The 13,072-nt window shown below is 52.4% G+C and overlaps 1 protein-coding gene across 2 annotated transcripts in view; it reads left to right on the top strand.

Annotated features, from left to right (window-relative positions):
• C5H7orf50 (chromosome 5 C7orf50 homolog) overlaps positions 1 to 13,072 on the top strand; it is a 102,124-nt gene that overhangs the window by 82,118 nt on the left and 6,934 nt on the right. The window contains exon 1 of one of the 2 annotated variants that reach the window (XM_029477288.1): positions 6,467 to 7,415. The exons of the other annotated variant lie outside the window; for it this stretch is intronic. Within the exon in view, the coding sequence (XP_029333148.1) occupies positions 7,176 to 7,415 (240 nt within the window). The 5' untranslated portion in view covers positions 6,467 to 7,175. Of the gene's footprint in view, positions 1 to 6,466; positions 7,416 to 13,072 lie in introns of those variants that run through there. 2 annotated transcript variants of the gene reach the window in all.

The raw sequence follows: 13,072 nt of genomic DNA, 5'->3' as shown, positions 1-13,072 counted from the left end.
AGATCTTCCCCCTAGTAACACGAGAAGAGCCAGGCTTCATCTCCAGCTGCAGCTAGGCCTTCCGGCCTCCAGATGATCCCGATGTCATTTTCAGTTGCTCTTAGCAGAGGACAGCCTGGCAGGCAGTGACACAGTTCACACTCAGAAGATCTCATCACGGTCTTCTGTTGGTGACAAGCTGGAGTATCCAGGACTATTGACTAACAGAGCATCTTCCCTAACTAAAGTCCCCTCTCGGGGCCCTAGCCACAGGCATGTGAGCAGTTGCCCTTAGGAAGGCTCCAGAAGCAATAGGAATTGCCTGCACGTGTGGGAGCAATCAGACGAGTGGACCTGCCAGGCTACACCAAGCCCCTAGTCTTTTCTGTGGCCCTGGGAACCCTGCTCCCCACAGCCTCACCTTCACCCTCTCTAGCCTGAGACTTGAGGAGTTCTTGTGTCAGAACAAGCCTGCCATAGCCCTGCTGGTACTCTGAGCCTTACGCAGATCACCTCGGGCACGAACGGTGGCAGCTGAAGAGACGGGAAGGAGAAGGAGGTGGTTTTCCGGCTGGCAAGTGCTAAAAATAGAGACGCATGAGTCTGAATTCCTCCCCCCCCCCAATATCCTGTCCTCTCTTAGCCTCTGTGCCAGAGATACTGTTCCCCACCCACCAGGGCCACTCTCACTGCTGACTAGGTAGGAGGCAAAGAGACGTGACGCCACCATAGCACAGCACAGACACTGTGTCCTCACCTGGGGGTGTGACACCTCCAGGTCCCAGTTGTCATCATGTGCCTCTGCCTGATACACAGACCCACAAGGGGTCACCTTTGCTGCCTGAGCCATCACTTAGAACCATTCTACTGCTCTGAGTGAAAGGGGACATTCTAGCTGAGAGTCACAAAGCAGAGGAAGGACTACAGTCAATGAAAAACACACAGGGCTGCAGGCTAGCCCACTTCAGCACCGCATCCTGGAAAAAAGGTGGAGCTTTCAGAGGCCACCAAGGGCCCATGAAACAGTGTGTAGGAAGCCCCGCTCCTGTGAATAGTGTCCGTGGCTGGAGTTGGCCTTCAGGCATAACAGGGCTGGTCTTCTGGGTTGACCCCAGTGAAACAGGCACTCGCTTCTCGATAGACAGGTGCGGTCTTAATGCTGCAAAAATCCTAACACTAATGGCGCTAAGGATAAGCTCTTTAAATCTAGTAAGATGTTCATTTCCCCGTATTAACAAATATTCTGAGGGATGGGCAGTGAGACCCCATTCCTGGTGCTGCTGGGCTCTCCCTTGCTTGCCAGGCTGTCTTGAGCAGAGGAACTGTCAGTCAGGTGAGCCTAGTGAATGACCCTTCAGGCAGCAGCTGGTTTAACTCTTTGATGATATGATGGAAGCTGATTGCTCTAGGCTCCTGAAGGCAGGACTGCTGCAAACACCTTGGACCAGACTCTGCTATCACAAGTGTGTGTACTCAAGATGAAACCATTTGCCCTTTAGCCAGTGGGCGGGCGCTTCCTCTATGCCTAGCAGAGGGACTTCAGAACCTAATTGGGAAGAGATGAGCCTGTGATTGGTGGAAATAGAAGCCCTCATTTGCACACTAGGTTTTCTGTGATTGGGGCCAATACCCTTTTCTATATAAGCAGGCTAGTCATTCAGCTAGGAGACAGCTGCTCCCATAATGCTGTGGTATTGGCAAGCTTAGTGGTGGCGCACACCTTTAATCCCAGCACTTAGAGGCAGAGGCAAGCATATCTCTGTTTAAGGACAGCCAGGGCCACACAGAGAAACTTTGTCTTGCATCACCCCAACCCTTCCCACTTCCATCCCCTGGCAAACAAAATGCTGGCAAGGGACTGGGGATGTGGCTCAGTGGATAAAATGTTTGTTGTACAAATGTGAGAACCAAAGTTCAGATCCCCATTGATCACTAAGTGTGGCCTAGTGAGCATGCCTGTAATTCCAATTAAGAATGTGGAGATGGGGCTGAGAGATGGCTCGGTGGTTAAGAGCACTGACTGCTCTTCCAGAGGTCCTGAGTTCAAATCCCAGCAACCACATGGTGGCTCACAACCGATCATTCATTGCACCGATCATTCATTGGCCATCGCCGGGGCTATGAGCAAGAAGAAGTGCCCCTTCCAACCTGGCTACAAGGACTGGAGGAATCTAGAATTGACTGCGGTTTAGTGAGCAGTCATCTCTATAATGATGTTCTTCAGTGTGGCTCCCTCAGGGAACCTGTGCAGTGCAAGGCAGATGGGCTGCCATGAGGGTGGCCCAGCCACAACCAAAGTGTGTGCGTGCAGTCACCTGTGAGTGCAGGCCAGAAGTTAACTCGTGTCTTTCTCAGCCTCTCCTCACCTTGTATTTTAATACTAAGTCTCTCCCTGTCCTCGTTAGAGTTGCTGTTGCTGTGATAAAACACCATGGCCAAAGCAACAGTGTTTATTTGGTTTATACTTCATCATGGAGGGGAGTCAAACAGGGCAGGCAGAGACCAAGAAGCAGAAGCTGGCCATGGAGGGAGCTGCTTACTGGCTTGCTCCCATGGTGTGCTCAACCTGCTTTCTTATAGAACCCAGGACTACCAGGATGGCACTAACCACAGTGGACTGAGCCCTCCCACATCAATAACTAATTAAGAAAATACCCAACAAGGCTTGCCTACAGCACAATCTTATGGAGACGTTTTCTCAATTGAGGCTCTCCTCTCCAATGATTCTTACTTGTGCCACGTTGGCATAAAACTAGCCAGTATACTTGCTCCTCCTGGCACTCACCAATTAGACTAGGCAGGCTGGCCAGAGAGTTCTAGGGACCTTCTTGTCCCCACCCCTATTCCCAGGATTAACAAGAGTGAGCCATGTCAGACTCTACTTGGATGCCTGGTGTGTTGGGTAGTGTTAATTGTCAGCTTGACAGCACCTAGAATCTCCTGGGAGACGGGCCTCTGGACATTCCTGTTCTGGATTATCTTGAGTATGTTAATTAATGTGAAAAGACGAGTCTTTATTTTGGGCAGGACCGTCCCGGGGCTGGGCACGTGACTGTGTAACCCGAAAGCTGAGCTTTCGTCTCTCCCTGTTTCCTGACGCCATGTCATCAGCTGCTTCAACTTCCTGGTGCCTTGACTTCTCTGCTATGGTGGACTTGGCCTTAAGCTGAGAGCCAGAATAAGCCCTTTCTCTCTTAGGTCGCCTTTGTCAGAGAATTGTATCGCAACAGGAAGAGAAACTAAGGCTCTGAGGAGCCAAACCTGGGTTCTTGTGTCTACAAGGCAAGCATCACACAAAAGCCATCTTCTGCCTCTTACAGAAGCTCCAGAGGGGTTTGCACAAAGGCTCAGCTCGCTCGCCTTGATTCTAACATCCTTCGGCAGGCTTAATGGAAGCTCGGCCCCGCTTAGTCACTCAGTTGTGTCCTGTGTGTTCAGCTTAACTGTGCTCCACTTGGCGTAGAGGCAAAAGGAATGCTAAGAGGTTGAGGCTATCTTGAGCTAAAGAGTGAGACCAGGGTCAGCAAAGAAGACTTAGCCAGTAAAGGCTCCTGGCACCAGGCCTGAATTGAACCCCAAGAACCCAGATGACAAAAGGAGAGAACCAGTTCCCTTAAATTACCCTCTGCCCTCTGAGATTCATGGCACGCGCTCTTCTGCGGTGGCATGTGCTCACCACTCCACCCACCCCCACCAAAGGAAGATCATGGGCCAGTAAGATGTCTCACTGGGTAAACATGCTTGCCACTCGACCCTGATGACCTGAGTTCAACCTCTGGAACCAAGAGGGAAATAAAAAAGCAAGAGGAAGCCAGGCGCAGTGGCACACACCTTAGGAAGCAGAGGCAGAGGCAGGTGGACTGGGAGTTCAAGGCCAACCTGGTAAATTCCAGGACAATCAGGGCTATACAGAATGATCCTGTCTCAAAGACGGGGGTGGTGGGGAGGCAGAGAGAAGACTCAGTCATTAGGAGCATTGGCTGCTCTTCCCAATACAAAGGTTCAATTCCCAGCACCCATATGTGGCTTACAACCACCTGTAACTGCAGTCCCAGAAGATTCAGTGCCCTCGTCTGGCCCTCACAGGCAGGCGCCTGGTATGCACATGTATGCACATACATGCAGGCAAACATCCACACACATGAACAAATAAATCTAAAAAGAATTTTAAAATAGGAGAGAAAAGCAAGCCAGATGTGGTGACAGGCAGCTGTAACCCTGGCACTCCTTACTTTTTATTTATTTTTATTTAAGCCCGAGTTTGAAGCAGCTTGTCTGTGTATACACCGTGTTCCACAGTGCTTGCCAGAATCCCTGGGACTGGAGTTCCAGCTGTGAGCTGCAGGGTGTGGGTGCTAGGGATTGAACCCAGAATTTGGGGAGACAGGATGTGCTCTGAATCACTGAACCATCTCTCCAGCACATAAATAATTATGTTTTTTTTTTTAAAAAGACCCTTCAAGCAGTGCTCACCCCCACCCTGCTGCACCAGGAGGAGTTGGATTCCCTGCAGCTCTCGGCATGGCTACAGACGGGTGTATTGAGAGGTGTTGTGAAATTCAATGCAGGGGTCAGGGGGAACCTGGCGGTCCCATGCCAAGTGTCCCCCTGAAAATTACACATGTGACAGACCTGGTATAAAAGAGGTTTATTTGGAAAAAGGAGTTGGGGGTGGGTCTGGAGAAGGGGTGGGGCAAGAAGAGCTACCAGGGCAGAGAGCCAGGGAGAGTACAGAGGACAGAAAGAGAGAGGAAGAGAGGCCTGCCAGGAGCACGGGGACAGGGGTAAAGAGGGAAAGAGAGAGGGAAGAGGGGCTGGGGTAGTGGGCAGTCCTCTTCTGTTGCCAGGTCACCCGCACCTGGCAGGGTGCAGATAGTGAAGGCAGCATGTGATAACTATTGCTAGGTGTCTGGGAGGAGTCTAACGGAATTGTCTGTAAGCCAGCAAGGTGTCTTGTCTTTTTCCACACCTTTAGTCAGTACGGTGGAACACACCTTAAATCCCAGCACTCAGGAGGCAGAGGCAGACAGATCTCTGAGTTCAAGGCCAGCCTGATCTTCAGAGTGAGTTCCAGGACAGCCAGAGCTACATAGTGAGACCCTGTCTTAAAAAAGAAAGCCAGGCGTGGTGGCGCATGCCTTTAATCCCAGCACTCGGGAGGCAGAGGCAGGAGGATTTCTGAGTTCGAGGCCAGCCTGGTCTACAGAGTGAGTTCCAGGACAGCCGGGGTGATACAGAGAAACCCTGTCTCGAAAAACAAAACAAAACAAAACAAAAGAAAGAAAGAAAGAAAGAAAGAAAGAAAGAAAGAAAGAAAGAAAGCCATGTAGAAAGCACTGGGTGGGGGAAGGGCTTCCTACCTCTTGGTTCATACGTTCTCCAGGGTTGTCACCCTCACCTTCTCACTAACAAAAATAACAAAAAGAATGCACCACAGACCTGCCTTCCGGCTAGTCTGATGGAAGCAGCTTCTCAGTTGCTGTTCCTTCCTCATCCTCAGGGACCCTTGCTTGTGTCAAGCTGACTAAAACCACAACTAGCCAAGCTAGCCAAAGCACAGAGGATGTTCTAGTGACTCCTCTTCTTTTACCTTTGCTATTTTCAACGTTGTATTTTGAAATACATAAGGACTTCCTGGTTGGAAAAACAGCACAGAGGTTCCTCCTAACTACCGCAGCATCCCCACTGGAGCACAGCGCTGTGTCTGTGGCCGGCCCTGATACCGCAGGTTCCCACATCGCTCCAGATATGCCAGCCCTGCTTCCCGGTAGCCCTTACAGATCATCATCTTCTCACGGCCTTGGGAGCAGACTTTCATCACATGCCCCGAGGTCCGCCTTGGTGCATCTCCATATTTCCTTCACTGCTAAGGTCAAGAGTGTGGAAGTGCAGCTTGTTCTTAACTACCAACTGTAGGTCATTTCCTACTGTCCTTCTTGTATGGGCACCTGGCAAGGTGTCTTATTCTAGTAATGACAGCACCTGGAGATTGAGGCAGAAGGATCGCTGGATTTTCCCCTCTCATTCATGCATTCATTCAGAGTGTGTGTGTGTGTGTGTGTGTGTGACCCCTCTGGAACTGGAAATGCCGTTGTTTGTGGGTTCTGGGAACCCAACCGGCCTTTTGTAAGATCAGTAAGTGCTCCCAACCCCTGGGGGCCTCTCCTAATTCCGTGTTGGGATCTATGGAATACAAGTCCGCAGCAAGCTGGAGGGTGGCTTGGCAACAGCACACGCCCCAGCCACAGCCTAGGTTATCCAAGGATGCGGCCACCCACGCCCCCTACATACAATGAGCCCCCTTGGTTCGGGCACGTGCCCCGGCAGAGGCCACGCCCACACACCGTGGGCGCAGGCGCGCCTGCGTCACTGTCCAGCCGGCTGGATCTGGTTCCGCCCCAGTCCGGACTCGCTGCTGTGAAGCGTCCTGGGTCCCGACAGTTCGCGCCAACGACTCCCGGCTGCCTTCGAGCGAGGTCAGTGCGCACCCGGGCGCGGGCGGCGCCAGGTGACCCCGAGGCATCGGTGGTGGCCTCGCTCTGTAGCCACGCGAGGTCGTCCAGGTGTCCCATCTCTCCACTCCCTGCCTGCCCACCCCTGAGCCCACAGCCTGGGCCCCCGCTCATAGTCTTTTTAGACTTTGAGCCTTAGGCTTTGAGACCGCTTGCCAGGTTAACATGCCCACCGTGAGGACCCTCCTGGGTGTCCGCGGTGTGTGCAGAGCCCTGACCCAAAAATCGCAACTTATGACTTACGTAAAAAACTGCTTGTGAACAGTGGGAGGGGCATAACAACAAACTTTATGGCACTTAATGAAGTCCCTGTGTAATGTTGATTTCATTCTTGCCTGCTCCACTAGCCTGGGTTTTTTTTCCACCTCCCAAGAGGCAGACTTTGTTGCAGGCCTTCTCAATTGCTCCCAGGTCAGCCTTTCTGCAGGAACTCCTTAAAGTCTGTGGGGAAGGTGGTATAGTTAGGGTCTGGAGGCGAGAACTTGGCAGGCTGTGCTCACAGGCTGACACTCGCAGCATCACCGGCCGGGGGCAGGAGAAATAGGATCACAGGCTGCTCAGCTAATGTGGGAGCCTGGTGGCTGATGGTCTTTGACAGTGCATAATTGTTTGGGTTTTTTTTTTTTTTTTCCTGCGAGACACCATTTTCTGCCCAGTTGGTAGCTGTTTGCACCCATACCTTGGATGACTCCCGCACTTTGCTTAATGGGCTTTTCAAGCTTTACAAGTCCGGTCTGCATTATAATAGCAAGATCAACACAAAAAAGTAGCAACTATAGAGGATCCCGTGAGTGTTGTTTGTGCCCCAGTGTTTGTTCTGGTCATCTCTGCCCTCATTGGCTCAAAGCTGTCTTCACATTTCTGCTGTTTAAAAAAAAAAAAAAAAAAGTGCAGTTTTGGATTGCTAAGGAGTCACTTTCCCAGGTGAGCAGAGACATCTGACCTTGCTTGCAGGGTGGTTGCTGGGCCCATTGTAGCAGGAGAAATGGCCTTTTCTTGGCTACAGCAAGAAAGCTTCCATGACCTTAATGTCACTTGGGGGGTCCACCAGGCAGTTTGGGATGTGTGGACACAGCTGCTCTACCAGAGGAAGCCAAAATCAAAAGCATTTTGATTACCGGCGGACTCAAATAGAATTGGGAGTGGGGCATGTGGAAACCAGACTAGAACAAGCATCTCTGGGTGGTGGGCACGCCGGGAAGTTCTAGAGAAGGGGATGTGGGTACCTGGCCCTGGCAAGAAAGAAGGCCTCCAGCTAGGGCGAAGGAGGCAGGCTGCAGCTGAAATGAGACTGAGTCTCGCTTGGCTCAGGGACGCAGCGCAGGCTCTGCACAGTGTCACAGGGTCTTGTGTCAGCAGGCTTTTCCTAGCCTGGGAACACTCAGTTATAGATGCAAGCCCCTCTCCTTCACTTCAGGGTCTCCTACTGCAGGGGTCTGATTAGAGACCTCCCTATCTCCCCCACTGCAGGGCCCTCTGCCCTGCCTGTTGGCTGCTTTCTGCCACTTCTGAGTACACCTGGGTGGGAGCTTATTGTGTGCCTCACCCCCACGCCCGTGATTCAGGTGGCAGGGGCTGACTCTGTCCTTGCTCTTGGACCAGGAGCTTCACTGACGGACAAGTTGGGCTTCGCACTTAAACTTGAGCCAGAGCTGCTGGGACCAGTTCCTGTGATCTGCAGGCAAAGTTTTATCTTCTGGAGCCAGCCCCTCAGCCTAGTCAAGGAAATCTGCACCCCTGCCCACCTGTTCAAGCTCCTGGGGTCTGTCTGCTCCTGTGTTGGAACTGGGGTCATGTGAGATAGCAGTGGTAGAGGTTAGACCTAGAAAACCCATGGAACCTTTATAACCTTGTTGGTGGGGCCAGTCAGCCTGAGTCAGGTGAGCTGAGGCCAGAGAGCCAAGAAAACCAATGTACAGTCGGGGACTCACAGCCGAGAGGCCTCGTGGTCTGTGCTGGAGTCTGTGAGAAAGTCAATTCTCTGGGCAGCCTGAGGCCAAGACTAGGTTTTAGCCTGTGTTTAACCCCCAAGTAAGTGACACAGGGTGTTTCTGCTGTGACTACAGAAGGATCTGTGGCCTGGACAGAGCCTGGGCTTGGTGGCAGTGACAACATCACCTCTGGGGATTCGTGTGTTCTGTGGCAGCTGGTGATGGCCCAGTCTCCTGTATCTCGGAGAGCATCAGATCTGCTGCTCTCTTCCGCCATTCAGGTCACTGAGGAAGCAGGGTGCTGCCTCCGTCATCTTTGTCTTTTTCAAGCATGGGGTTTAAGTAACATTTTGTGCATTTGAAAAGTCATATCTAGAAGGGGATCCCTAGGTGGGTGTGACCCTTGCCTTGGCACCAAGGTGGTGAGAGCACAGCTGTGCAAAGCTGGACGGGGTGGCCACTATCCCTGTCCTCCAGGAGCTCACGTATGCCTGCCTGTGAGCGCCTCGGCGACAGAGCCGGTGTCCACCCCTGCACTGTCCACAGACCCTTGACTGCAGACCAGGGTGCTCAGTCGCCGGCTGCTCATGCTGTGCCTTCTTGAACTCGATTGTGCAGATCTGCAGGTTGTTCCGTGGTACAGAATGGAGGGGACTCTGGTTCCTCTGTGCAGTGATGGTGATGCAAGGCACTGACCCCACCGGGGTCCTAATCATCTTAACCTACGCAGACACTGAGGGGGGGAGGGGAGGGGAGCCAGGGAGAGAGCCTTCCAGGTCTCTCCCTCTGTGTGTGACCTATGGCCTGGCAGTTGGTGTCCCTGGGTCCCTTCTACATCCACTGTGTTTCAGTAATTACCTCCAAATAGAAAGCTTCCTTTAAAACAAACCCTCTCCCCTCTCTCCATCATTTTGTTGTGCTTTTGCTATGTCTTCTGGAAATCCTGCTGCTGAGTGAGTGCATGGCCGGGCAGCAGTCTGCTGATTCCTGCTGCTGAGTGAGTGCATGGCCAGGCAGCAGTCTGCTGATTCCTGCTGCTGAGTGAGTGCATGGCCGCCGGGCAGCAGTCTGCTGAGGTGTGTGAACTGGAATGGGCTCTCAACTCAAGGTTGAACACCTCTGTGGGACCCTGGACTCGGGTTGACTCCAACTGAATGGAGGAAGGGTGATTCCGGGCTGGGGAGTGAGAACAGAGTCCACTGGCCTTGGCACCCAGCTTGTCAGCCTCTGCAAGCTTCCCCCCTCCCAAACATCGCTGTCACTTGTAGGCCATTCCCAATGTCTGGGGAACAAGTATAGGGGGTGATAGGGACCAAAGACCATGCCCCAGCCTTGGAGGCACCACCTGGGTATGTGATAGACAGAAGGCCAGGTGCCGGGCTCCCTCGGCCATCTGCTGTGCCCTTGGGACTCTGTCCTGTGTGAAGCGGGTCAAATGACTGGATTCCCTGCCACTCAGCTGCGCCCCTAGTACAGCTGCTCTGGTCACATGATGGGGTGGGGACAACAGAGGGTCCTTCTACCCTCACCTGTGTTCATCCTTACACCTGACTCAGTCATTCCAAGAAAGAGGGCCCTACAGAGCTGTGTATCTGGCACTGGCTACCAGGCCCTCTACTGCCAAGGCCTATAACTAACCTTTGAGGGGTTTTTATTTATGTTTGAGACAGACTTGCTAAGCTCAAGCTAGCCTTGGACTCTCAATCCTCAGGACATATTCACCAACCACCTCCATAATTCCAAGAACGTTTGAACAAGATGTTTTTGAGCCCACTGGATGCTCAAAAACATTGGGCATTGACTGCCTCCCCAGGACAGCACAAATCCCTATTAAAAGAATATACTCAGCCGGGCGTGGTGGCGCACGCCTTTAATCCCAGCACTCGGGAGGCAGAGGCAGGNGGATTTCTGAGTTCGAGGCCAGCCTGGTCTACAAAGTGAGTTCCAGGACAGCCAGGGCTATACAGAGAAACCCTGTCTCAAAAATCCAAAAAAAAAAAGAATATACTCCAGTCACACTGCCCCAGCACAGGTGACGCCCTGGCCAGGGCCAGCAGCTCCTTCTTCTAGCTGTGTGGAGAGGGAGAACATCTCTTTGCCCTGTGAACTTCATTTGGGAAGGACAGTGGGCCCTTGCCCTTCCTCCTACACAGAAGGCCTCTTTGACCCCCATAGAACCCAAGGGAGGGGCAATGGTGGGGTACCTGAAGCTGGGGTTTGCTGTAGCACCCACCTTTGTGTGCCTCCTCAGCGCCTGAGGCTTCAAAAACAGTAAGGTTCAGCCAGGGCTTCCTGACTAAACCTGGAACAAACAAGAGAAGCAGGCCCACGCAGTTGCCCTGGTTCAAGGCTGGTCCTGGCTTTACACACCACCTGGTGAGGGCAAGGGAGAAAGTGCCGCCTGGAGTCTTTGAGCTGGCAGAAAACACCAACTCACCAGGATGCCCCTGCTTACAGATGGTAGAGGTAAGCCTCCTCACTGGCAACAGGCACAAGCAGGCCAGACTCCCGTTACCAGTGTGGCTCGGAATGGCTGGCCAGGACTCGTCTTGCCCAGAACTCAGGGAGCCTGAGGCAAGATTGCCCTAAGGGGACACTCGCCTGGGCTTTATAATTCCAGGTCAGCTTGCCAGCTAACCTACACACACACAGCATGCTGTTCAGAAGACAGACGGACTGGGATATCTTAGCTGTGGAAAAAGTCATGTGCTTGGGACCTGTGCTCAATTCTGAGAGCTCTGAGTCATGGGGACAGCGAGGAGGACACTACTCTTGGGCTAGGGCTGTGCCCTGTCATGGACACCAAGGCTGTTGGGGGATGGTCCAGTTTTCTTCTCAGTCTCCAGAGTCACCCAGCAAGCCTTGCCTGTCAGCATGGGACAGAGGCTGCCTGCTCCGCCAGCCCTGGATCAGTGTAAACCATGAGTGGTGATGGAGGTGTGGGTGGAGGAACCCTCAGGCTGTGCCATTTGGGAGACTGCTGATTGCTGCACTGTCCCCAAAGTGTCAGCCTTCCTTGGCTTTGGTAGGGACAGCAAAGAGCTGAGCCCACCATCCATACAAGGACCCTCCGTGGGTGTAGCATTTGCTCAGGCCAGTGTGCATGTTTTATATGCATGTCCGAATGAGCATTACATTCGGAAGAGGACTTTGGACCCTCTGGAGCTACAATTACAAATGATTGAGAGCCACCATGTGAGTGCTGAGAACCAAACCCAGGTCCTCTGTAAGAGCAACAAGTGCTCTAACCCACCGAGCTATCTCCACGTGTGTGCCACACCGTACCTCTCTTTTAAAAAAGAGGGGAAAAAGAGGGCAGCTCTAATCCTGGGACTCCAGAGGCTACAGAGACAGGAGAAGTGCCAGCCTGGGCAATGTACCAAGTTCCTCTTTGAAAACCAGGGGGCTGGAAAGATGGGGTCTCAGTTTAGAGCACTTGTCCCTCTTCCAGAGGATCCAGTTTCAACACCAGTACCCACGTGATCAAAAACCATCCCGTTCTCCAATAACTCCAGTTTCAGGGGACCTGATACCCACTTCTGACATCAGAGGGTACCAGGCACACACATATATGTGGGCAGAATACCTATGCACATAAGTAAATATTTTAAAAAGTAACAACAACAAAAAAGAAACAGGAGGTGGAGAGATGGCTGTCAGTCCAGCACTTGCCCGACAAACATGAGGACCTGAGTCAGATCCCATGAGAGTACCCTGAAAGCTGACTGTGGCGGTGTGTGTTTGGAATCCCACCACCAATACAGTGGTACTAGGATAGGCAGGTGTTCCACCTTGCCTGGGTTATGCCATGCTGGGGCTAGAATCCAGTGTCTGCATGCTAGGCAAACACTGTACCAACTGAGCCCCAGCCCCAGCTCCCATTGCCTAACTTCGATGTGTCCTTTCTCTCTGTCAAATCCCAAATGACAGACAGTGATGGCACTGGGATGTGGTTTCTTCAGTGGCTACAGATAGAGACCTCCCTCTACAGTCTCCACAAGGGCCAACATGATCCCCCTCAGAGATCCAGTGGAAAGAGTGGAAAGGCAGTGTTAGGTTTTGGGGTGGGAGGCATTTCAGGGAAACACTGTGATCGGTCACTGTAGAGCAGTGGTTTTCAACCTGCCTTCCTGATGCTGCAGTCCTTTGATACAGTTCCTCATGTTGTGGTGACCCCACCACCAGAAAATTACTTTGATTAATACTTCCTAACTGTAGTTTTGCTACTATCGTGAACTGTAATGTGACTAGCGGGGAGGGGGGTTCCCGTTGGTTTTGGGGGGTTGTGACCCACAGGTTGAGAACTGCTGTTGGATTAAAAGAGTTGCTGACATCATGAGCAAGCAGGCAAAGGCTTGGTGGATCCTCCAAGAGTTCAAACCCAGTGCCAGAGACAGCATGGTGGGGGTCTCTGAAGAGAGAAATCGGAGTCCATTTAGCAGAAGTGGGGATCTATTCTTGTAGTTTCTGAAGATGGGGGAAGTTGCATAACAGAGTCTGCCATGTGGCTCATTCCCAGGCAGGGGCAGGGACTCAGTTCCCCATGTGAGAGATTCCAGCACCTGGGATTGCCTACTGACCTGACCAGGGCCTCATGCACTCAGTCAGCCCCCCCTCCCCTCTCTCTCTCTCCCCCTCCCTCCCTCTCCC

Source organism: Mus caroli, chromosome 5 (genome assembly GCF_900094665.2).
Source record: "Mus caroli chromosome 5, CAROLI_EIJ_v1.1, whole genome shotgun sequence".
In the NCBI taxonomy this organism is placed as follows: domain Eukaryota; kingdom Metazoa; phylum Chordata; class Mammalia; order Rodentia; family Muridae; genus Mus; species Mus caroli.
This window is presented reverse-complemented; position numbering and strand designations above follow the sequence as displayed.